Below are 25,458 nucleotides of genomic sequence, written 5' to 3' on the forward strand. Positions count from 1 at the left end.
AAATCACAACTAGAGAGAAAGAAGCAAAACGAGAGATTTCGCTCGCCAAAATTGTCCAATATAAACCCAAAGCTTTTCTATGGGTTTATTCTGGACCTACAGTAAACGTGTCGCCTGCCTTCGAGCCTTTTGGACAACGACTCCCATTGTTAGGGTGGAGACATGAGCATCTCGTCATTATAAACTCATCTCTGTCACGACTCTGTCCACTTCCTGGTACTCGGTGTTCATTGGCTGTGATTGGTGGAAACAGCAGGCTACATATCATTCGAGAGAACCTACGGAGAGTACCGAACGGAGTTGATCGAATGTAGCTAATCCTAGAAGATAGGGTCTGTTACAAACGCCGAGGTAGGAAAAAGGAGAGAAAGGAATGACGGAGTTTATAGAGCAGGACAAAACTGTTATTTTACCTGTATTGTTCATAATGGAATGAAGAAAGGACCAAGGCACACTAAAATGAGATTAAAACCTTAAACTGAGATTTTTAAAAACGGATTTAACTCTTGGTTAGAATTGAAAGATTTCCAATCGAGCAGGACTGGAAAATAAACATGGATGTCGAAGTAACGATCGCAGTTTTGTGGAATTAAATACATTTTTCTCACATTTCTTTCTTTAAAACTGCACTCGCCGACTAAAGTTTGTTCAGAAACCATCAATTGATGAAAGGTAAAATTATTTTACTTGCTCGTTTGAATGCAAATAAATCAGATTAAAGTTATGTCTAAAATAAGAATCGTTTCTAGTTGTCTACCCTTTAAAATATAATTAGAATAAACGTATGTTTTTTTTCTCCAAATCCATTCTTCAGACAGACGTCATCTTGATTCAAGTTTACATATCGACAATCGACTGCAAAGGTGAGAGTGACGGTCTATATACAGTATGCGCCTTTTTACCACCCTGTCATTCATACATTCAGTGTCGAGTTCTGCTTACATTAGTGGCTACTATGTTTCTCTACTGCAAACAATGTTTGTCTGCCCGTTTGCTTGAATGGTTGCTGCTGTTTGCTGGTTTGCAAAAAAACTAATCTCATTTAATCGTTTTACAAGTAATTGAAGTTAGTAGCATTTGTTATGGATTATATATTGAAAGCGTTTAACCTTTTTTGATCGTTTTTAATATTATTACCTTCCTCACAAACCCCAACACACACATATTCCAGTCATGTGTGTCTCTCTCCCTGTCTGTCCTACTGTCTGCGTTGATGCATTCAACTCAGCCCCATTCTACATGTTAATTAGCTGATTCTCTGCAAACCAATACAAATGACCCCCATCACACACAGAGAGAAACATGCACATTCATAGACATTCATGTGACTCAAGCTCCAACGCCCACACAGTCAGAGACACAAGTCTCACAATCAATGTAATTGGATTCATTTAATTTCATTAGTGTAGTGAGACCCAGGATTACACCTGTGTTTGCATGCCTGTGTGTGTGGAAGCAACATAATACTGCCTCAGTCTGTCATGCTGCTGTTAATATGACTTGCTATGCGGTTTGGCAGCCAAGCCATGATATGATAGGTCAGTTTAGACATGTCCTTTAACATGCTGTCCACTGTTGCTGTCTCTGATTTTGCTTGAGAAAGGCTTTGAGTCACAGCGGGCTATTTTTAGTCTCACTGTGTGTGTTATTGTGTGTGGCCTTTGAAGTGGACAGTATTTCTTATTTTTGTTCTATGATAATGTCAATGACAGCAACAACTGGCATTGAGGTTATCGCGTGGCAGATACAAACATGCCAGCAGGATATCTGATACTAAATTCTGTTTGAAATAGGGATTCATAATGACTAAATAGAAATGTTTACAGATTCCATTTTTGGCTTTTCCTTGTGTTTGGTCCCTCTTCCATAGAAAAATACTGTAGTTAACCAAACCGTACAACTCTATGCACAAGAACAACTTTAAAAAATGTCAGATTTGTTTTATAAAAACACATTTACTTCAAGGACAGTGCAGATGCAAAGTTTGGTAACAGCATGACAGTTTGCGCAGTTTGTGCCATCATTCTGTTACCACACTTTGTGTCTGCACTGTTCTTCAAGTAAGTGTTTTTGGAGAGAGAAATAAATCTGTGGAAATGATTCAAAGTAGGCCTTGTGTATAGAGTTGAATGTTGTTTACTTTGCAATCATTGACGTACAGAAAGCATCAGTCTTAGCAGCACTCTTTTATCGTGAAATTGCCCATACAATACATGCTTTCAGATCAACCTGTTTAAAAAAAATATATATTTTATTTTTGCATTTTCCAATTAAGAACATTCAAAACAAAAGTGAAAAGATATTAGACAACGATAGGACAAAGTGTCAGTAACAGACGAGCGTAACAAAAATAATTATAATTATATAAACAAACATACAATAAGAAAAGAAAATAAATAACGAGACATTGGATCACCTGCCGTAGGCTACATATTATACGTTACGTGTGAAACATTGTGAGGATTATATATAGATTCAATCAATGAGATGTGGGGGGAGATTCTCCATATAGTCAAAAGGTTGCCAAATTCTGTAAAATGTCTTTAACTAATTCCTCAAGCAGTAAGTGATTTTCTCCAAAGGGATACAACTATTAACTTCCGATAGCCACATTGCAACTGGCAGGGAGGAATCCAATTTCCATTTCAAGGCAATACATTTCTTGGCAATCACTAGCAATATTTCTGTTAGCTTTATAGTATGGCTTTGCCTAAGATTGGTGTTAGTAAAGTTACCCAGTAGACAGACCTCCGGGTCTAAAGGGAATGCAACCCCGTGAATTGAGGATATGGTATCGCATACCCCCTGCCAGAAACCGTGTAGTTTTGAACACTGCCAAGTGGAATGGAGGAATGTTCCTTCATCTGAGCCACATCTAAAACATAGGGAGGAGATATCTGGGTTGAACTTGTGCAGTCTAGATGGGGTGATATAGAACTGATGGAGGAAATTAAACTGGATCAGTCTGTATCTGGAGTTCAATGTGGATGTAACACCATCCCTGCATAGGTCACTCCATAGATCCTCATCAAGATCAATACCCAGATCTTTCTCCCAACTAAGTTGGGGTTTATCTAGCCCAGGCAGTGTTAGTCCTGACATAAGAGCATTGTAAACACGGGAAATGGTCTTGAACAGTGGTTGGTCTGCGTGGCAGAGTTGTTCAATAGGTGACATCTTAGGTAGGTTCCATTGTCCCTTGAGAGTCACCCTAATAAAGTTTTGTAGTTGTAGGTAGCTAAAGAAGTCCCTGTTAGGCAAGTGGTATTTCTGTTTCAGCTGATCAAAAGACATAAGAACTCCCTCCTCGTAACAATGTTCCAGAAGAGTGATCCCCTTATCAGACCATGGTCTAAAGTTACTATTCTGGAAAAACATAGGGATCAATCTATTGTTCCATAAATGGGTTTTAGGGGAGAGGAATCCCCCTCGTCCGAACAGCTCATGCAGTTTGCACCATGCCAGGACAGAATGTATGATTAAAGGGTTGTCTGTGATGGTTTTTATAGATTTTCTGTCCCATTTGTAAAACAAATCTGCCCCAGTGTCATCATTTACCTCAAGCTTTTCAATGTTCAACCATGAGTGAGAGGGACCATTGTCAAACCTCTGAGCCAGAAACCTAGACTGTGCATCCCAGTAGTACATTCTAAAATTGGGGAGGTTTAAGCCCCCTTGACTGTAATCAAGGGTCAGTTTATCCAGGCCAACCCTAGGGGTTTTGCCGTGCCAGATAAACCGTCTGGTCAGCTTGTCGAGAGAGGAAAAAAATGCTATAGGGAGAGATTGAAACAGATATAGAAACCTGGGCAGGACATTCATTTTAATTACATTGATTCTACCCAGTAGAGTGAGAGGTAAGTCCATCCATTTACAAAGGTCAACCTCCACCTTTTGCAACAAACTGGCCAGATTGAGTTTATAGAGGTTGTTCAGATTACCATCCACCATTATGCCCAAATATGTGAAGCCCATAGGCGACCATCTAAAAGGAAACTTGTGCTTGATGGTATGATGGTCGAAGACAGACAACGGTAAGATTTCGCTTTTATCCAAATTGACCTTATATCCAGAGAAAGAACTATAACACTGTAGTAGGATCTGCAAGTGAGAGAGGGAGTGTTCTGGGTTTGTTTGAAATAAGATAAGGTCATCTGCAAAGAGTGATAATTTATGGGTATGGGGGCCCACCTCAAAGCCATGTATGTCAGGGCACGTTCTAATAGCCTCAGCCAACGGTTCGATGGCGAGGGCAAAGAGGTGGGGGCTAATTGGGCAACCTTGTCTGTTCCCCCTATAAAGAGGGAAAGAGGAGGAAGTAATCCCATTGGTAGCAATCCTAGCTTTAGGAGATTTGTAGAGTGATTTGATCAAATTTACAAACATGGTACCTAAACCGAACTTTTCCAAGACGCGAAAGAGGTATGGCCATTCAACCCTATCAAAGGCCTTTTCAGCGTCGAGGGAGACTGCGACACTAGGTATTTTGTTTTTGTTAGCAAGGTGAATTATATCAAAGAACCTTCTGAGATTATTGGAGGACAATCTATTAATTATGAAGCCAGTCTGATCTGGGTTGACCAACAGGGGAAGACATGACTCCAGTCTCTTAGATAGCATCTTGGTGACCAGTTTACAATCTGTGTTAAGGAGAGAGATTGGTCTATAGGAGGCGCACTTTAGCGGGTTTTTCCCTTTCTTGTGGATTACAGTAATCACTGCTTGAGAGAAGGACTCTGGAAAGCAGTTGTCTTCTCTGGCTTTTTTAAGTACCTCCATAAGGTAGGGGACCAACAGCTCCCTAAATTCTTTATAGAACTCCGGAGGGAAGCCATCCTCCCCAGGAGATTTATTAGAAGTTAAGGATTTAATGGCCTCCAACAATTCAGGAACTGAGAAGTGTTCACTCAGGCGCTCGCTGTCTTCCCCTGACAGGCATGGGAGGTTGAGAGAGGAGAGAAAGGAGTCAATCTCTGATAGATCATCGCTTGATTGGGAAGTGTAGAGGTCTTCATAGTATTTCTTAAAAGTATTATTAATTTCAGTAGGGTCGAAAGATATCTCATTAGTAAGAGTTTCTATGGCATTAATTGTCCTCTTACTTTCCTCTGCTTTCAGTTGCCATGCCAATACTTTGTGAGCTTTCTCTCCAAGCTCATAATAACGCTGTTTTGATTTAGTGACGGCCCTCTCAGCTTGATATGTGTTCAGAATATTATATTTAAGTTTTTTATTTACCAAAAGCCTGTATAAATCTTTAGTCGGGCCTCTTTGGTAGGTTTTCTCTAGCTCAGAGATTTCAGATTCAAGGGCACTCAGTTCCGCACCGTGTTTTTTCTTCAGCCCTTTAGTATAGGAAATAATCTGTCCCATCAGATAGGCCTTCAATGTGTCCCAAAGAATGAAGCTGTCAGGAGCAGAGGGTTTGTTTGTCAAAGTAAAAATATTGATCTGCTCTTTGATGAATGCACAAAATTCAGGTTGCTTTAGGAGTGTGGAATTTAGTCTCCATCTATATGCTCCATTTACCTTGGTAGGAATGGAGATTGATAATACCAGAGGAGAATGGTCACTAAGCAATCTGGGGAGATACTCGACATCTAACACTATGAAACAGTTGTGTCGAAAGTAAAAAGTTATCTATGCGTGTGTCTTGTGTGGGTGTGAATAAAAAGAGTAGTCCCTATCCTGTGGGTGCAACTGTCTCCAGATGTCTAGTAAATTGAGATCTTTCATGTATGACATGGTGAGCTTGCTGGCTTTGGTAAGAAGTGAGGGTTTATCAGAAGACCTATCAAGAACTGTATCTAAGCAAAAATTTAAATCTCCTCCAACCAGTAGCCATCCTGGTGGTGCTTGAGCGACCTGAAGGAGGACATTCTGAATAAACATATGGTCATCGAAGTTAGGAGCATAAATATTCAATAGGGTCCAAGACTCTGAAAACATATCTCCCTGCACCAAAACAAACCTGCCAGAGGGATCAGAGATGGTGTTGTTGACGCAGAAGGGGATGTGTCTACTTATCAAAATTGCAGTTCCTCTTGCTTTGGAGTTAAAAGAGGATGCAAAAACTTGTCCTACCCATTCCCTCTTCAATTTCTTGTGTTCACTGGCTGTAAGATGTGTTTATTGTAAAAACACAATGTCAGCCTTTAATTTCTTAAGGTATGTATAGACTATTTTCCTTTTAAATCGGGCTGTTGAGACCTTTTACGTTGAATGTGACATATTTTAGTGGATTAAGCATAGGTTGGGTTTCAAATATGTAACTGAATAGAAATCTATCATATGCAGATAATTAGGAAATGTTTCAACTTTGGTTTGAGCACAAAAGTGACCTGTGTGTCTCTTTAGGAAGGAAACAATAAACAGAAAAAAGGAAGAAAAAAATAATAAAAATCCCACCCACCCCGATTGTCAGACTAAAACAACAATCCCAACAATCAAACATGAAGACACTTGTAGAGACACGTTGCTGCTCGCTTTCCATCTTGCTCTTACTAGCTAAACCTTGGCGTAAACTAAAACCTGCGAGCTCTCTAAATTGAAAACAAACGTTGTGAATAGATATTTATGGCTGAATATTTACTGCCCACGGTAAGGGATGCTTGAGTCTCTTTTCGGAGGATTAACATAAATGAGGGGGAAAGCAGTGGGCCTAAACCCACTTATTGCTTCGCCCAGTAGATATGGACTAAACCAAAATATACTCTCCTGTAAATGTAATAGAACTCACCCCGGGAAGATACGGTTAGTTGAAAATGTACAAATCAATTATAGTGACCGGGAGATACCAGCAGTTCAATCCGGATAAGAGAAAACAAACGAACTGAATTTTATCCCCCAGAGACCGTCCTGGCTCAGACGTTGCATTTTATCCCCCAGAGAGACCGTCCTGGCTCAGACGTTGCATTTTATCCCCCAGAGAGACCGTCCTGGCTCAGACGTTGCATTTTATCCCCCAGAGAGACCGTCCTGGCTCAGACGTTGTTCAGTTCTTTGAGAAAAGTGTGCACTTCTCCCGGTGTGTTGAAGAGATGGCTTCGGCCTTTGTACTGAACTTTCATCCGCGCAGGGTGGATGAGGTAGCCGGTGATGTTCTTCTCCTTCAGTGCTTTGGCGGCATGTCTGAACTGCTTGCGGCGTCTGGCGAGATCCGCGCTCATATCTGGGAAAAGGCTGACCCTCTTTCCATCGATGGTGATGTCCCCTTTGGCTCTTGCGAGTTGCAGTATCTTCTCTCTGTCTTGGAAAAGGAGGAACCTGATCAGGAAGGCCCGTGGGGGCTATCTGGCCGGGGTTTCGGCGCTGATGTTCTGTGGGCGCGTTCGATTTCCAGCGGCTTGGTGAAGTGGATTATGCCTAGGACCCCCGGGATCCATTGAGTGAAGAAACGGACCGGGTCACGGCCCTCGCTGTCCTCTTTCAATCCCACCACACAGATATTACTACGTCTACTCTGGTTCTCCATCTGATCTACCTTGTTTTTGAGGTAGGCATTGTCCTTTTGCCGTTGTATCAAGACCTGGTCATGTCTAGCGATGGTATCTTCAACTGTGCTAATGCGCAACTCTGCCTCAGTCGTTCTCAAAAGGAGATCATTCATGGAGGATTTCAGGTCGTCAATGGAAGAATGGAGTTCAGCCGATTTCTTATCAATTTTCAGAGAAAGACCTCTGTTACCATCCTGAATTTCCCGGAGGAGAGTAGCCAGCATGTCGGCAGGCTCGCAAGAGGCTGCTGAGAGCAACAGTCTGGAACTGTCGTCTGAGTTATGAGGGCTAATGCTAATCTTGCTAGCTGTAGCGTTATCGTTATCTTGGGAATCAACGACGTTTTGGTCGTCCTTCTTGCCTCTCGGTCGGAGGTCCATGGCTCTTTGGGAAGGTAAGTACTTGACAATTTATCAGCCGATGTTAGAATATTGTTTCAACGTTGTTATTTAGGTAAAAATAGAATAACTTTGAAGAGCTCGGTTTGTCAACGTCTGCTCAACTCCGCGGCATCACGTGCTCCTCCAGATCAACCTGTTTAACACAAAACTGTCAAAAGAAACTCAATTATTTTAGGCAGGAGGGAATGCCCTGTCTATCAGTAGCTGTGCGTGGGTAAAATCACCAGGGAAACCAATCACTATTCCAGCACAATTTCAACATAATCAAATCCCCTCTGCTTAATCTAATATAGTGACAACTAAAAGATACCCAAAAATGATTTAGTCTAATCAACGTAAGCTAAATACAGTTGAAGTCGGATGTTTACATACACCTTAACCAAATACATTTAAACTCCGTTTATCACAATTCCTGACATTTAATCCAAGTAAAAATTCATTCTTAGGTCAGTTAGGATCACCACTTTATTTTAAGAATGTGAAATGTCCGAATAATAGTAGAGAGAATGATTGATTTTATTTCTGATTTTATTTATTTCATCACATTCTCAGTGGGTCAGAAGTTTACATACACTCAATTAGTATTTGGTAGCATTGCCTTTAAATTGTTTAACTTGGGTCAAATGTTTTAGGTAGCCTTCCACAAGCTTCCCGCAATAAGTTGGGTGAATTTTGGCCCATTTCTCCTGACAGAGCTGGTGTAACTGAGTCAGGTTTGTAGGCCTCCTTGCTCGCACACGCTTTTTCAGTTCTGCCCACAAATTTTCTATAGGATTGAGGTCAGGGCTTTGTGATGGCCACTCCAATACCTTGACTTTATTGTCTTTAAGCCATTTTGCAACAACTTTGGAAGTATGCTTGGGGTCATTGTCCATTTGGAAGACCCATTTGCGACCAAGGTTTTACTTCCTGACTGATGTCTTGAGATGTTGCTTCAATTATATCCACATACTTTTCTTTCCTCATGATGCCATCTATTTTGTGAAGTGCACCAGTCCCTCCTGCAGCAAAGCACCCCCACAACATGATGCTGCCACCCCTGTGCTTCATGGTTGGGATGATGTTCTTCGGCTTGCAAGCCTCCCCCTTCTTCCTCCAAACATAATGATGGTCATTATGGCCAAACAGTTCTCTTTTTGTTTCATCAGACCAGAGGACATTTCTCCAAAAAGTACAATATTTGTCCCCATGTGCAGTTGCAAACTGTAGTCTTTTTTTATTTTTATGGCAGTTTTGGAGCAGTGGCTTCTTCCTTGCTGAGCGGCCTTTCATGTTATGTCGATAGACTCATTTTACTGTGGGTATATATACTTTTGTACCTGTTTCCTCCAGCATTTTCACAAGGTCATTTGCTGCTGTTCTGTGATTGATTTGTATTTTCGTACTGAAATACATGAATCTCTAGGAGACAGAACACGTCTCCTTCCTGAGCGGTAGAACGGCCGCGTGGTCCCATGGTGTTTATACTTGTGTACTATTGTTTGTACAGATGAACGTGTTACCTTCAGGCGTTTGGAAATTGCTCCCAAGGATGAACCAGACTTGTGGAGGTCTTTGCTGATTTCTTTGGATTTTCCCATGATGTCAAGCAAAGAGGCACTGAGTTTGAAGGTGGGCCTTGAAATACATCCACAGGTACACCTCCAATTGACTCAAATGATGTCAATTTACCTATCAGAAGCTTCTAAAGCCATGACATTTTCTGGAATTTCTGGAAGCTGTTTAAAGGCACAGTCAACTTAGTGTATGTAAACCTCTGACCCACTGGAATTGTGATACTGTGAATTATAAGTGAAATAATCTGTCTGTAAACAATTGTTGGAAAAATGACTTGTCACGCACAAAGTGGATGTCCTAACCGACTTGCCAAAACTATAGTTTGTCAACAAAAAATGTGTGGAGTGGTTGAAACACTTAGGTTGGAGTCATTAAAACTCGTTTATGTAAACTTCCGACTTCAATTTATGTGGTTGTCCATGGTTCTGATTTCTCTGTGTGTGTGTGTGTGTTGTGTGTGCGCGTTCATGCAAGTAGAAAAACATGTTGACTCACCATACGTGTAGAGAAATGCCAATGCCATCCTCTCTTTCATGTTGACAATGGTTTATCACTGTCATATAGTACACACTGTATGACAGTGTTGTCCTAGGCTGCCTGGCTAAAATGCTTGCAAGCTAACTTAACTTCCATTCATGGGCAACGTTAGCTAGTTAACATTCATCATTTATCTACATATTGAACTTCCATCCTCTCAGGCCAGGGGCACAACAATGTATGACATGGTTGGATCAGAATTGCCATTATAGTCATTGGTCAGTACGGAGAATTAAGTAAAACCCCAAGTCCAAATTCCTATCTCCATCTATGGCTAATTTAGGAAAGGGACAATTTTAGCTAGCTTGCCGCCAGAGGACAACACAACGAGATGCAACAATAACATTTTTCTATCAATGACGTATGCTCCTAATGGGATTTGATAGGAGTGACGCCAAATCCAAGCTGGCTTCCCTTGACACTTTTTTTTTTTTTTTGGTGCACCAGGACCATTCACAGTTGAGCTCGCTCAGTTTAGCTCAACGCTGATTTGCAAAAAATGTTCAACTTTTTTTGTCAAGGGAGGTCAGATGCTTGCTGGCTTCCCTTGCTTTTAATGGTACAGGCGGCAACAATGTCATACTCGTTAGGACCAGACCGCATCAGATAGATGGCCTACACGTAGAGAGACAGAGGGGCACTGTTTCACTGTTTCACTTGCTCGGATGCTTTGTCCTGTGAGAAACATTCATTCTCTTGCAAATTGAAGGAAAATTATTCAACAGAGAGACAAAATAATGTTTTTTTTTTTTTTTTTTGGGGGGGGTCAATATTTTTGGGAAGCCTGGCTTTCCTTGGCATCCATGAACACATGCCACTGCTGTCTATACAGTTAGTAGCCTAGGAGGGGGAAACATTGGTTTGACTATCAGAGATTATACAGTTATCTCCCCCTCCCACTCTGGAATCTATTGATTCCCTCACTCTATTCAGTAAACAGTACAACACACCTGACTCATTGTCTCTGCTCTTCCTTTATCAGATGCTCTCATCAACATAAATTACATTATCGATAGCTGTGGTTGATGGTTACAGTATCTCTAATAATGCTCTGGAAAGTATCAGACTGAATGTCTGCACTGTTTATGCACGGTATCATTAATGTGGACATAAAGGATATGTTTTCTCTCTGTACCCTTTTCTCCAGATGAGTCGTCTGTGGAGGCGTGACGTGCCCCTGTCTGAACGACTAGGTGTTGGTGTTGGAGAGGAATACCCCCTGGGTGGGGCCCCTGGTCCCCCTCCCACCATGGACTCCCCGGGCCCCAACATCTCCTGGTTCCCAGAGACCCCACTGCTGACCCTCGATCAGCCCACCTTCCTGATGACCCCCGCTGCCCAGGCCGTGTCGGGCTTCTTCGTCTGGACTGCCCTGCTCTTCACCTGTCACCAGGTAATAAAATACACATCACACACAAATGCACACTTCCCCACATCTCAAAACACACTCATTCCACTGAAACTGAACACCATTTAGAGTTTCTAGTGAATCTCCAAATGGTATGCCCAGGCTCGGGGGTCTAGGTGTTGTCTTCCCCTGTAGGCCCTACAGTGTGAGGAGCTTATTTAACCAGAGGTTCGACCTGGGGTGATTCTGGAGGAATAGATGCATCTGCTCAGTGCTCAGTCAGAGAGCATAGGTTGCCTAGCAACAACACACAATCCCTGTTTGTTTAACTGAAAAACCCAACACACAACTACACCCACCTTATGCAAGGTAATCCCTGTCCTACTGTCTGAAATGAGAATGTCTGGTGGCTTCTTTGTTTGGGTAGAGAAAAGGGGACTAAACTGAAAAGATGCCAAGGATGGTGTGTAGACCATATAATTAGGAATTTGAATGCTAGAATGAACATTAACCTTTTTATGGCGGTCCAAAGATCAGCCATGTTGGTCAGGGAGTTGGCCAACCATGGTCTGCCATTGTTGTGATAAGATATTGTGTAAAACAATGAATGCGAAGAATTTAGCTGCACTATATGTCTGTTAGCTAGTCAGACCGTTTTAGAGGAATGATTCCATATATTTTTTAAATTAAATGCCAACATTCCATTCAAACAATCCTGTCAATCCACAGCCATAGCCTGGCTCAAAAAAAGTATTGCAATTGTATCATACACTGCTCAAAGAAATAAAGGGAACACTAAAATAACACGTCCTAGATCTGAATGAATGAAATATTCTTATTAAATACTTTTTTCTTTACATAGTTGAATGTGCTGACAACAAAATCACACAAAAATGATCAATGGAAATCAAATTTATCAACCCATGGAGGTCTGGATTTGGAGTCCCACTCAAAATTAAAGTGGAAAACCACACTACAGGCTGATCCAACTTTGATGTAATGTCCTTAAAACAAGTCAAAATGAGGCTCAGTAGTGTGTGTGTGTGTGGCCTCCACGTGCCTGTATGACCTCCCTACAACGCCTGGGCGTGTTCCTGATGAGGTGGCGGATGGTCTCCTGAGGGATCTCCTCCCAGACCTGGACTAAAGCATCCGCCAACTCCTGGACAGTCTGTGGTGCAACGTGGTGTTGGTGGATGGAGCGAGACATGATGTCCCAGATGTGCTCAATTGGATTCAGATCTGGGGAACGGGCGGGCCTGTCCATAGCATCAATGCCTTCCTCTTGCAGGAACTGCTGACACAGTCCAGCCACATGAGGTCTTGCATTAGGAGGAACCCAGGGCCAACCACACCAGCATATGGTCTCACAAGGGGTCTGAGGATCTCATCTCGGTACCTAATGGCAGTCAGGCTACCTCTGGCGAGCACATGGAGGGCTGTGCGGCCCCCCAAAGAAATGCCACCCCACACCATGACTGACCCACCGCCAAACCGGTCATGCTGGAGGATGTTGCAGGCAGCAGAACGTTCTCCACGGCGTCTCCAGACTCTGTCACGTGTGCTCAGTGTGAACCTGCTTTCCCCTGTGAAGAGCACAGGGCGCCAGTGGCGAATTTGCCAATCTTGGTGTTCTCTGGCAAATGCCAAACGTCCTGCATGGTGTTGGGCTGTAAGCACAACCCCCACCTGTGGACGTCGGGCCCTCATACCACCCTCATGGAGTCTGTTTCTGACTGTTTGAGCAGACACATGCATATTTGTGGCCTGCTGGAGGTCATTTTGCAGGGCTCTGGCAGTGCTCCTCCTGCTCCTCCTTGCACAAAGGCGGAGGTAGCGGTCCTGCTGCTGGGTTGTTGCCCTCCTACGGCCTCCTCCACATCTCCTGATGTACTGGCCTGTCTCCCGGTAGCGCCTCCATGCTCTGGACACTACGCTGACAGACACAGCAAACCTTCTTGCCACAGCTCGCATTGATGTGCCATCCTGGATGAGCTGCACTACCTGAGCCACTTGTGTGGGTTGTAGACTCCGTCTCATGCTACCACTAGAGTGAAAGCACCGCCAGCATTCAAAAGCGACCAAAACATCAGTCAGGAAGCATAGGAACTGAGAAGTGGTCTGTGGTCACCACCTGCAGAACCACTCCTTTATTAGGGGTGTCTTGCTAATTGCCTATAATTTCCACTTGTTGTCTATTCCATTTACACAACAGCATGATTGACAACAGCATGAAATTTATTGTCAATCAGTGTTGCTTCCAGAGTGAACAGTTTGATTTCACAGAAGTGTGATTGTCTTGGAGTTACATTGTGTTGTTTAAGTGTTCCCTTTATTTTTTTGAGCAGTGTATAATAGCACTCACTACTTTCCAAGAACAACATTTGAGACATTTATGGTCTGTTTACATATATTTTAGAGGCTATTTATACAGAAAATATGTATAAAACCTGTATTTATAATTTTACACTTAGTGTACAAAACATTAGGGACACCTTCCTAATATTGAGTTGAGACTCCCTTTTGCCCTCAGAACAGCCTCCATTAGTCGGGGCATGGACTCTACAAGGTGTTGAAAGCGTTCCACAGGGGAGCTGGCCCATGTTGACTCCAATGCTTCCCACAGTTGTCAAGTTGGCTGGATGTCCTTTGGGTGGTGGACCATTCTTGATACACACGGGAAACTGTTGAGCGTGAAAAACCCAGCAGCGTTGCAGTTCTTGACACACTCAAACCGGTGCGCCTGGCAACTACTACCATAATCCGTTCAGAGGCACTTAAATGTTGTCTTACCCATTCACCCTCTGAATGGCACACATACACAATCCATGTCTCAATTGTCTTAAGGCTTAAAACGCATTCTTTAACCTGTCTCCTCCCCTTCATCTAGACTGTGGATTTAACAAGTGACATTCATAAGGGATCATAGCTTTCACCTAGATTCACCTGTGTCATGGAAAGAGCAGGTGTTTCTAGTGTTTTCTACGCTCAGTGTATGACAATATTTTAGGTTGAATATAATTCCATTACAACATTTTCAGATGCATCACATACTTTAGTTTTCCTGCATAATTAAAAGCAGGAAAAGCATCACCTATGCCACTACTGTCATTCATTCCAATTAGACTCATTTTGAATTTCTCCCTGACCAAGATGGCTGCCATTTTGCCCCATTTTGGAACGTTGGAGGGTTTATGACCTAGTCCCTCTAATTGAATAGGATTTCTGTGGTGTAGGCATCACTGTGTTCTTCTATGAATTCCCACTGCTCTCACTCCCATTTCTGTCTCCCTCAGAGGCAGGATGTTAATTAGTAACAGGTTTAGAAAGTATGCAATGCTGCTTTTGTGTCTTGTAAAATGGGACAATAGAAATTGATGTAAACATTAAACTCTATACCCCTCTATTTGTTTCTCTCTCATTTATATATATATAATCTCCTTTCCATCCATCTTTGCTTCTCTCTTGCCCTCTCAGATCTACATGCACCTGCGGTACTACAGTTCTCCTAATGAGCAGAGACACATCGTGCGGATTCTCTTCATCGTGCCCATCTATGCTTTTGACTCCTGGCTCAGCCTCCTCTTCTTCACTAACGAGGAGTACTATGTCTACTTTGACACCGTCCGGGACTGCTACGAGGGTAAGAGACTACACATGAGTTGAACAGAAATGAATGGCTTTACCATGCCGATCAGCTTTGTTGTGATACTTCCTCACCCAGTGAGCCAAACTGGTTGAAAAGATGTCTTTTCAATCAGTTTTGCTCCCTGGGCAGGCTGTCTTTGGCCTCCAATGTCCACATGTGGCTGTTTATCTAATCCACAAGGGTGTGTGTGCGTGTGTGCGTGCGTGTTGTTTACCAGTGTGTGGGAGTCATGGTGCGGCTCCATGGACAGATGGCTAACTGCTGATCTGCCTCTGTGCTGCCTCTTGTTGTTCTGGGGCCTGGCCAGATTTCTGGGTAGGAAGAACCTGTTGCATAGCAACTGTGTTCACTGCACAAGGCAGCCCTAATGATGAGGTCTCACCCAAACATGCTGGTACACACACAGAGAACAGAAGACAGAGTCAGCTGTTTATCTGATATGGCTTATGCAATATTCATAGTCACAAGGGATACAATGGTGAATATCACACATTTTATAAAGGCCTAATGTACTTGTAAAATACCTTTTAACTTCTAGATACTGGTACTCTGTTATCTATGAATTTGGTCTGGCAGTCTGTGTGGGCTAGTCTGGTGTAATGTGGTGTCACCCCAGGTCGGTTCTGTTCCTTAATGTCTATGGTTCTGTCTGTCTGTGCATGTGTTAGTAGAGCTGTGCTGCAGAGACAAACAGAGAGTGAGGGTGATGATGAGAGTGAGAAAGCGGGTGAGAGACAGGGTGCGAGTGATGGAGAGAGATGACAGAATAGCTGATGCCAGTGCTTCTGCTGCAGAGAAGAAGGTGTGTTTGGCAAATGGGATTTCACAGCAGCTCTGTTCCCCTGGGTGTACAGGCTAAATATAGAGCTGTACACTGTAACACACACTCCCACACATTCTCATGCAAGTACCATCACTCACTACACAGTCACACACACACCCTCACTTAACGTTACAAGTCACCAACATCCACTCTGGCACATACCCTCCCATATGTTATACACCAACACACTTGCTTACTGGTTCAATACACACACGACACACACTCTCACAGAACTGCTGAGCAGGGAATGAGAACTTTAGAATCCCCTTCAGGGGTTAATAGAGAGTATGATGGTGTATCGTGTATTAGTCATACAGTGAGTGCCTCAGGGTTGGACCTTTCCTCATCTCAGTCATACTAGTCACATTGATGCAATACAGACAGACACATACAGTAGCAGTCAAACGTCTGGACACACCTACTCATTCCAGGGTTTTTCTTTATTTTTACTATATTCTACATTGTAGAATAATAGTGAAGACAACAAAACTATGATATAACACGTATGAAATCAAAGTTTTAAACAAATCAAAATATATTTTAGATTTGAGATTCCTCGAAGTAGCCACCCTTTGCCTTGATGACAGCTTTGCACTCTCTTGGCATTCTCTCAACCAGCTTCATGAGGTAGTCAATTGGAATGCATTTCGATTAACAGGTGTGCCTTGTTAAAAGTTAATTTATGGAATTTCTTTCCATCTTAAATCATTTCAGCCAATCAGTTGTGTTGTGACAATGTAGGGGTGGTATACAGAAGGAAGCCCTATTTGGTCAAAGACCAAGTCCATATTATGGCAAGAACAGCTCAAATAAGCAAAGAGAAAAGATGGTCCATCATTACTTTAAGACATGAAGGTCAGACAATGTGGAAAATTTAAATAATTTTGAAAGTTTCTTCAAGTGCAGTTGCAAAAAAACATCAAACACTATGATGAAACTGGCTCTCATGAGGACCGCCACAGGAAAGGAAGACCCAGAGTTACCTCTGCTGCAGAGGATAAGTTCATTTAGAGTTACCAGCCTCAGAAATTGCGGCCCAAATAAATGCTTCACAGAGTTCAAGTAACAGACACATCTCAACATCAACTGTTCAGAGGAGACTGCTTGAATCAGACCTTCATGGTCATATTGCTGCAAAGAAAACACTACTAAATAAGAAGAAGAGACTTGCTTAGCAATGGACATTAGACTGTTGGAAATATGTCCTTTGGTCTGATGAGTCCAAATGAGAGATTTTTGTTTCCAACTGCCATGTCTTTGTGAGATGCAGAGTAGGTGAACGGATGATCTCTGCATTTGTGGTTCCCAGAGTGAAGCATGGAGGAGGTGGTGTGGGGGTGCTTTGCTGGTGACACTGTCTGTGATTTTTTTTTAGAATTCAAGGCACACTTAACCAGCATGGCTACCACAGCATTCTGCAGCGATACGCCATCCCATCTGGTTTGGGCTTAGTGGGACATCATTTTTTTTCTCAACAGGACAATGACCCAACACACCTCCAGGCTGTGTAAGGGCTATTTGACAAAGAAGGAGAGTGATGGAGTGCTGCATCAGATGACCTGGCCTCCACAATCACCCGACCTCAACCCAATTGAGATGGTTTGGGATGAGTTTGACCGCAGAGTGAAGGAAAAGCAGCCAACAAGTGCTCAGCACATGTGGGAACTCCTTCAAGGCTGTTGGGAAAGCATTCCAGGTGACGCTGGTTGAGAGAATATTAAGAGTGTGCAAAGCTGTCATCAAGGCAAAGGGTGGCTACTTTGAAGACTCTCAAATATGAAATATATTTTGATTTGTTTAACACTTTTTTTTGGTTACTACATGATTCCATAGGTGTTATTTTATAGTTTTGATGTCATCACTATTATTCTACAATGTAGAAAAAAAGTACAAATAAAGAAAAACCCTGGAATAATGAGTTGGTGTGTCCAAACCTTTGCCTGGTACTGTAGGCCACAGACATGCTATTGGATGCATACTGTAGGATGTCTGTCAAAGGTGAGAATAAAGCACATCCATATGTGTTTACTTTTATTGTTGTTCCTTAAGAATAAAGTGAGTTGGTGTGGGGGGTATGCGTGCGTGCGAATACACTGTGTGACTATACAGTTTCATAGAGCCCCTGGTGTAGTGAGAGTTGGTAATCCCTTCCTGCTTTATTGACCTGACACAGCCCATCAGTCACACTGCAGACACACACACACACACACACTGCGTAGAACAGAACGTGCACATCCGGAACACAGACTGCAAAGTCACTGCCACCTGCTCTAGTATGACTGGTCTAAAGACATGACATTTATCACTCCCCAAGGAGGGCAGACACTGCTTCTCAGTCACTGGTTATATCATATGGATGGGTCAATGCCATTGCTAGTAGTGCTGGCAGGCCACTCAGATGATTTCTGAGTGTGGGTCTGTGCAGTATGCACAGAGATCCTATAAGCTTTAGTATCTTGATTATACTGAACAAAAATATAAACGCAACATGTAAAGTGTTGGTCCCATTTTTCATGAGCTGAAATAAAAGATCCCAGAAATTTCCCATACGCACAAAAAGCTTATTTCTTGCAAATTTTGAGGACCATGTGTTTACATCCCTGTTAGTGAGCAACTTTCCTTTTCCATGACAATCCATCCACCTGACAGGTGTGGCATATCAAGAAGCTGATTAAACAGCATGATTATTACACAGGTGCTGGGGACAATAAAAGGCCACTTTAAAAAATGTGCAGTTGTTACACAACACAATGCCACAGATGTCTCAAGTTTTGAGGGAGCGTGCAATTGGCGTGCTGACTGTAGGAATGTCCACCAGGGCTGTTGCCAGAAAATGTAATGTTCATTTCTCTACCATAAGCCATGTCCAACTGGCCTCACGCCCCTGCACAGTCATGTGAAATCCATAGATCAGGGCCTAATGAATTTATTTTAATTGACTGATTTCCTTATATGATCTGTAACTCAGTCAAATTGTTGCATGTTGTGTTTTTATCATTTTTTGTTTAGTGTAATTCTATGAGTGTGTGGTCTGATCAACCAGTTAGAACAACACATCTCCTGTGGGCAGGAAGTAGAGGCCTCCCTTGGGTCTGTGACAACTCAGCACAGGAAGTCAACGAGTGGCTGGGTGGTCTGGTGTTTGTTGCCTTTTTTCCCATTGCCTTTGATATGACAGTCATTGGCTTATCTTGTCTCTTAGGGTAATGGAAGAGTGCTGGGTTTTAGATCTTTTTCCATGTCCATATTAGGTGGTTAATATACTGTACACAATATTTAGATGTAAAACATATGTCTGAGGAGTTGACTTCTTAAACGGTCCTTTATTAACTGTGTGTGTGTGTGTGTGTGTGTGTGTGTGTCTCTCCTGTGCAGCGTTTGTCATCTATAACTTCCTGAGCCTGTGTTATGAGTACCTGGGAGGAGAGAGCGCCATCATGGCTGAGATCAGAGGAAAACCTATTGAGTGAGTCTCTTCTTCCACTCTGTTTGTGTGTGTAGTCTATTTGTGTGTAGTCCGTGTGTGTGTGTGTGTGTGTGTGTTCAACATGTATTTAACAAGCGTTTTCCTGCGTCCCCAGGTCCAGTTGTATGTATGGTACGTGTTGTCTCTGGGGGAGGAGTTACTCCATTGGGTTCCTGCGGTTCTGTAAGCAGGCCACGCTACAGTTCTGTGTGATCAAACCCCTCATGGCCGTGGTCACAGTCATCCTGCAGGCCTTTGGAAAGTACCGTGATGGAGACTTCAAGTAAGCCACTGCTTCTTGTTATGCAATCGTTGAATATCTCATACAAAAAAATGTTATAAGATGTATACATCTATTTTTTTATTAAAAGACTTTGATTACCAAAAAGATGCGGTGTTTCTGTGTAGATGGTCGCAAATCCAGTGATACAGATTTGTCCTAATGTTGGTTTACTCTCAAATCTAATCAACAGTCTTGTCCCTGTCTGTCCTCCTAGTGTGAACAGTGGGTACTTGTATGTGTCCATCGTCTACAACATCTCAGTCAGCCTGTCTCTCTACGCCCTCTTCCTCTTCTATTTCTCCACCCGGGATCTGCTCAGCCCCTACAGACCCTTGCTCAAATTCTTCATGGTCAAATCTGTCATATTCCTCTCTTTCTGGCAGGGTGAGAAGCACAAACAAACACACACACTAAACATCTAAATACAGATATACATTTTTAGGTCATTGAAGCACTGTAGGCAATTTGAACATGAGTAATGTCATTCATATCATATTACATGCCAAGTCAATATCATTATACTATAGTACTGTAGTCATTCTCCACATATGTTTATTTACCATCAGGCATGTTGCTGGCCATCCTAGAGAAGTGTGGGGCCATCCCCAAAATCAACTCACCCGAGGTGTCAGTGGGAGAGGGAACGGTTGCCGCCGGTTACCAGAACTTCATCGTCTGCATCGAGATGTTCTTTGCCTCCCTGGCCCTGCGTCATGCCTTCACATACAAGGTCTACATGGACAAAAGGCTGGACTCTCTCTCTCAGGGTAAGGAGACTGAGTTTTAGCTGTATTATATACTGTGGTGACAAATTTAATTCAAGTATTTAATTGAACCTTTATTTAACTGGACCTACTCGACATTGGTCCAGCTCATGGTACTCATATGGTATAGTATCTTTGCAGAACTTCTCTAGATAATATGATCATGTCTTCTCTTTTCACTGACTCACACTCCCTTTCCCTCTATTCCCTTGTCAACATACATTTCCCACTTTGTCCTCCTCCTCGCCGTACCCCTGTACTTCCTATGTTGTGGCACTTTTTCAAATCTTTATTTCCTTTATCTCCTCCTATTCATCTTTGGTTTTGGAATACCTCCTTTTCCTCGTTCTTTAAAAAAACTCCCTCCTTGGTTCATTGGTCATCCCTCTTCGTATTCTCTGGGTCATTTTGTCTGTCTTATTCTTCCTTCCATATCCTTGTCCCTTTTGTCTTTCTCTTTCCCCATGCTGCGTTATCAAGGCCCAGTTCCTATATATGGAGAGTATGGTAGGTCTACCACTGATTTGTTTCTTCACCATCTTTATGGTTCTTTCTACTTTTTACAATCCTATGTTCAATGCTGTGCTCCTTTTTTGTCTTACTTTGAATGAAATGTTGCTTTCTGTGAAATCAGTGGTTGTTATTGTTGCTGTTTTTACATTCACTGTAGCAAGCTTACAAAAGTGATTTTCCACTGTTTAGGTTTCACATTATTCACAATTACTACTCAACTCTTACTTTACCTTTTAAAAATATTTTATATATTGTCCTTTCCTCCACCCCCCTTCTCCCAGGTCGCTGTGCCCCCATGAAGAGCATCTCCAGCAGCCTGAAGGAGACAATGAACCCTGGAGACATGGTCCAGGATGCTATCCATAACTTCTCCCCGGCCTACCAGCAGTACACCCAGCAGTCCACCCTGGAACAGGGTCACTCTGCCCCGCCTGTGTCCCGCACACACAGCACCATCAGCACCCGCGACAATGAGAAGACTCTGCTGCTCAGCTCGGACGATGAGTTCTAAGTTAACACACAACAATCCCAGCCAATCACCTCTTTACTGACTGTTGCGGTAAGGTACTACCCTCTGGTCTTCCTCATGTAGTACATGTCTTATGGAGGATTGGCAGGGGATGTAAGGTGTGTTAGGGGTTGGTACGTCAATACAGGACCATGTGACTTAGCCTGGTCCATTTTAATATGCTCTACTACACACACACTATTTGCACAAAATCAGGACTATACAGGAACTATTGATAGAGCACACACTTAGTGGGAACATGCTGAGGTACATTTTGGTTGAAACCATTGTCTAGAAAAAAAACTTTTATAGGAATTTGAGGATTTTCTGAGACAGAATTGTACACTTATTAGAGATTTTATTTGGGGTTTGGATAAACTGGATTGTATGGTTAAAAAATGTGTGTGCTTATTAGCTAACATCCCTTGAAGAAGACAGCCCATACCAGATTGATGTTAGAGTACTCTAGCTATGTGTGGCATTTGATTTGGCTTATTGCTTTTTAGTTTTAAGACCAGGCCATTCTCAGATCTCTGTGGTGGCCATGTTTACAGTGGGTTTTAAATGGGCAGTGTGAGGGGGTGGTTTAGGGCAGAAGCAGCTCTGTGGACTGGAGAATGGTGGTGTTGTCATTGATTCACTAGGGACATGGGATGGATGGGGGATGTGAGGGGAGGGCAGGGATAGTGGTTGGTTGGACAGCACTTGATCAGATTACAGATGAAGAGAGACCTGCTCCAGTGTGTAGCAGACAGGCAGGGTGAGGGCAATCGAACAGCGTGGTAGTCTGGATTATACTGTTGTAATTGGGGCATTATTCGTATGGTGAGGATTAGGCCATGCTCTAATCCAGCAAGGCTCATTCTGCCAACCGACCTCTCCTGGCCTCTAATGTATGTTAGGAAAAACACCTTTAGTGATATCTGTGCGATCAGAGTACGTAGACACCGCAGGAATATAGGTAAATGCTATTTTTAAATACTTACAATTCCAGTTAGACAATCTCAGGCAAAAAAAGTGTAACTGGATGCAAAAAAAACAACAACAAAAGATTCAGCTTTGTAATGAAGTGTGGGTCAATTTTAGACTCACTTTTAGTGTCGTATAGACGTTTCCATTACACAGAAGTGGACGTTAAGTGCTTACAGAGAAAAGGTATTGCGTTATACATAGTTTAGCTTTGAGGTTATTGTAGTGAGTCATACGGACAGGCTGCCATTATACAGTAAAGTCATAGTGAGTCACTGCTGCTCCATGCTCAGTCCTGCCACCAGAGAGCAGCAAGGAGTCTATTATATTTGGTCAATTTATAGACACACACACCCTTATCTATCAAACACAGGCCGATCATGGTCACACATTATGTTTGTAGCCTACACATTCTGTCTGCTAGAGAAAGGAATGCTTTATCTTTGTGGAGTCCCAGCCTCAGTCTATGCTGACCCTTCCCTCAACTTATACTATGTGTGAGAGAGCTAGGCCCTATTCATGTAGGCAAGACATTATCCAGAGAGGCTAGTAACTATTCGGGGTGTCAATATTTCCCATTAAAGTATAGTCAGAATGTCTGCTTTATTTATATTGTTGAGAGGCCAGTATGTACCGTGTTATGGAACTACACTTGTTATGGTTTGTCTACTGTAGCATTCTGTTGAATCCTTTGCCATGTTGAATAAATTATGAGGGTTTGGCCTCATCCCCAAACATTTCCAGTTTCTGGTACAAAGAGAAAGTCACCACAAGACCATTTCATTCTCCAGTTCTTCTTTTTCTGATATCTTCTCTCTCTGCGCTCTCTTTATCTAGGCCTAGGGTGTATTTTGAGATGTATAAGACTATTATTGCTAGACATATGATGTACATAGAGTTTGAAATGATATACTGGAGAAATATTTAGTGATGTTGATGTAATAATGACAATGATGTAAAACTCTGATTTAAAAAGGCTTAGTTTTGTACTGTCGCTCCATAAACCATTTAGAAATTGTTTTTGATGACTGCTTTCTTTTGTCTAGTTCTTTTGTATTTTGTCAAAGCTGCTGATATGCTCCTATTTTTAGTCTAAATGAAATTCAGACAAAATAAAGATATTTAGTCTTGTCATATTATTCTATTTCATATTAAACGTAGGCTTTTTAGAACCTGGTTGTCTTTTAGATGTCATGATTATCTTAAATATAGCTCCAAATCACACGGGTAAGGGTAGGATACCTCTCATTGGGAAGATTTACTCATGTCTGCAAAGTTTTGCATGTTTGCTATTCTTCTCTTTTTTGCAAGTACATTTTACATAAAAGTTTACTGTACAGTACATATTGCTTATTTTAACCTCTCTACTCATCAGTATTTCTAGTTCCCTAAAGAAAAAACCTATCCCTACTAATGTACACACACTTCTCCTTTCTGCTTCCCTCTCATACATTGTAGCCTGACAGTTCGGAAGAACTGGCCAAAACAACATGATCAAAAACTACAGTGCATTCGGAAAGTATTCAGACCCCTTGACCTTTTCCACATTTTGTTACGTTACAACCTTAATCTAAAATGAATTAAATTGATGTCCTCATCAATCGGCACACAATACCCCATAATGACAAAGCAAAAACAGATTTTTAGGAATGTTAAGTTATTTCAAATATTACATTTACATAAGTATTCAGACCCTTTAATCAGTACTTTGTTGAAGCACCTTTGGCAGCGATTACAGCCTCTAGTCTTCTTGGGTATGACGCTACAAGCTTGGCACCTATATTTGGGGAGTTTCTCCCATTCTTCTCTGCAGATCCTCTGAGGCTCTGTCAGGCTGGATAGGGAGCATCGCTGCACAGCTATTTTGAGGTCTCTCCAGAGATGTTCTATTGGGCTCTGGCTGGGCCAATCAAAGACATTCAGAGACTTGTCCCGAAGCCACTTCTGCATTGTCTTGGCTGTGTGCTTAGGGTCGTTGTTCTGTTGGAAGGTGAACCTTCGCCCCAGTCTGAGATCCTGAACACTCTGGAGCAGGTTTTTATCAAGGATCTCTCTGTACTTAGCTCCGTTCATCTTTCCCTCAATCCTGACTAGTCTCCCAGTCCCTGATGCTGAAAAACAGCCCAATAGCATGATGCTACCACCACCATGCTGCACCTAAAATGGCGTAGCAGTGCAGATGTTTGTCGTTCTCCCGTGTACATTTTTTTCCCCGTCTTTCTTTGTGAAATATCTCTTTCCATGTTTTAAATGAAATATACCTTCCGGCAACCTGCCTCACCCAATGTGATACACCATTTGCACACACTGTATATAGACTTTTTCTATTGTGTTATTGACTGTACGTTTGTTTATTCCATGTGTAACTCTGTGTTTGTGTAGCACTGCTTTGCTTGATCTTGGCCAGGTCGCAGTTGTAAATGAGAACTTGTTCTCAACTGGCCTACCTGGTTAAATAAAGGTGAATTTAAAAAAAATAGTGATGGTGCCAGGTTTCCTCCAGACATGACGCTTGGAATTCAGGCCAGTTAAATCTTGGTTTCATCAGAACAGATAATCGTTTCTCATGGTCAGAGTCCTTTTTAGATGCTTTTTGGCAAACCTCAAGTGGGCTGTCATGTACTTTTCACTGAGGAGTGGCTTCTGTCAGGCAACTCTACCATATAGGCCTGATTGGTGGTGTTGCAGAGATGGTTGTCTTTCTGGAAGGTTCTCCCATCTCCACAGAGGAACTCTGGAGCCCCAGAGTAGGCACTTATGAAACTCAGTGAACACCAGCACCAGAGTGACCACCAGGCCCTTCTCCCCCAATGGCTCAGTTTGGCTGGGCGGACAGCTCTAGGAAGAGTTGGTGGTTCCAAACTTCTTCCATTTAAGAATGATCGAGGTCACTGTGTTCTTGGGGACCTTCAATGCTGCAGAAATGTTTTGGTATCCTTCCCCAGATCTGTGCCTCGACACAATCCTATCTCAGAGCTCTACGGACAATTCCTTCGACCTCATGGCTTGGTTTTTGCTGACATGCACTGTCAACTGTGGGACCTTATATATACAGGTGTGTGCCTTTCCAAATGTGCAGTCAATTGAATTTACAACAGGTGGACTCCAATCAAGTTGCAGAAACATCAAGGATAATCAATGGAA

The 25,458-nt window shown here is 42.4% G+C and overlaps 1 protein-coding gene across 2 annotated transcripts; it reads left to right on the forward strand.

Moving 5' to 3' along the window:
• The first annotated feature begins 250 nt into the window (after positions 1 to 250).
• On the forward strand, positions 251 to 23,448 carry tmem184ba (transmembrane protein 184ba). Of its 2 annotated transcripts, XM_024387945.2 has the most exons (10): positions 251 to 672; positions 815 to 863; positions 11,139 to 11,384; positions 14,817 to 14,982; positions 19,187 to 19,277; positions 19,393 to 19,560; positions 19,775 to 19,944; positions 20,127 to 20,327; positions 20,805 to 20,831; positions 21,119 to 23,448. In XM_024387945.2, the coding sequence occupies exons 3-10, from the start codon at positions 11,139 to 11,141 to the stop codon at positions 21,346 to 21,348; spliced, it is 1,299 nt and encodes a 432-aa protein (XP_024243713.1). In that variant the 5' UTR covers positions 251 to 672; positions 815 to 863; the 3' UTR covers positions 21,349 to 23,448. The 2 variants fall into 2 exon arrangements, with proteins under 2 accessions (XP_024243713.1, XP_024243714.1); XM_024387946.2 differs by lacking the exon at positions 20,805 to 20,831 and having other exon boundaries at positions 253 to 672.
• Positions 23,449 to 25,458: the final 2,010 nt, after the last annotated feature.

The sequence above is a fragment of the Oncorhynchus tshawytscha genome, linkage group LG25 (genome assembly GCF_018296145.1).
Source record: "Oncorhynchus tshawytscha isolate Ot180627B linkage group LG25, Otsh_v2.0, whole genome shotgun sequence".
Classification (NCBI taxonomy): Eukaryota; Metazoa; Chordata; class Actinopteri; order Salmoniformes; family Salmonidae; genus Oncorhynchus; species Oncorhynchus tshawytscha.

Excerpts from the sequence above, each read along its gene's own strand:
- tmem184ba (XM_024387945.2), top strand. The coding sequence starts at position 11,139 with ATGAGTCGTCTGTGGAGGCGTGACGTGCCCCTGTCTGAACGACTAGGT. Across the intron at positions 19,945-20,126 it reads ATTCCTCTCTTTCTGGCAGG|GCATGTTGCTGGCCATCCTA; the intron begins GTGAGAAGCACA and ends ATTTACCATCAG. Across the intron at positions 20,328-20,804 it reads GCTGGACTCTCTCTCTCAGG|GCCCAGTTCCTATATATGGA; the intron begins GTAAGGAGACTG and ends TGCGTTATCAAG.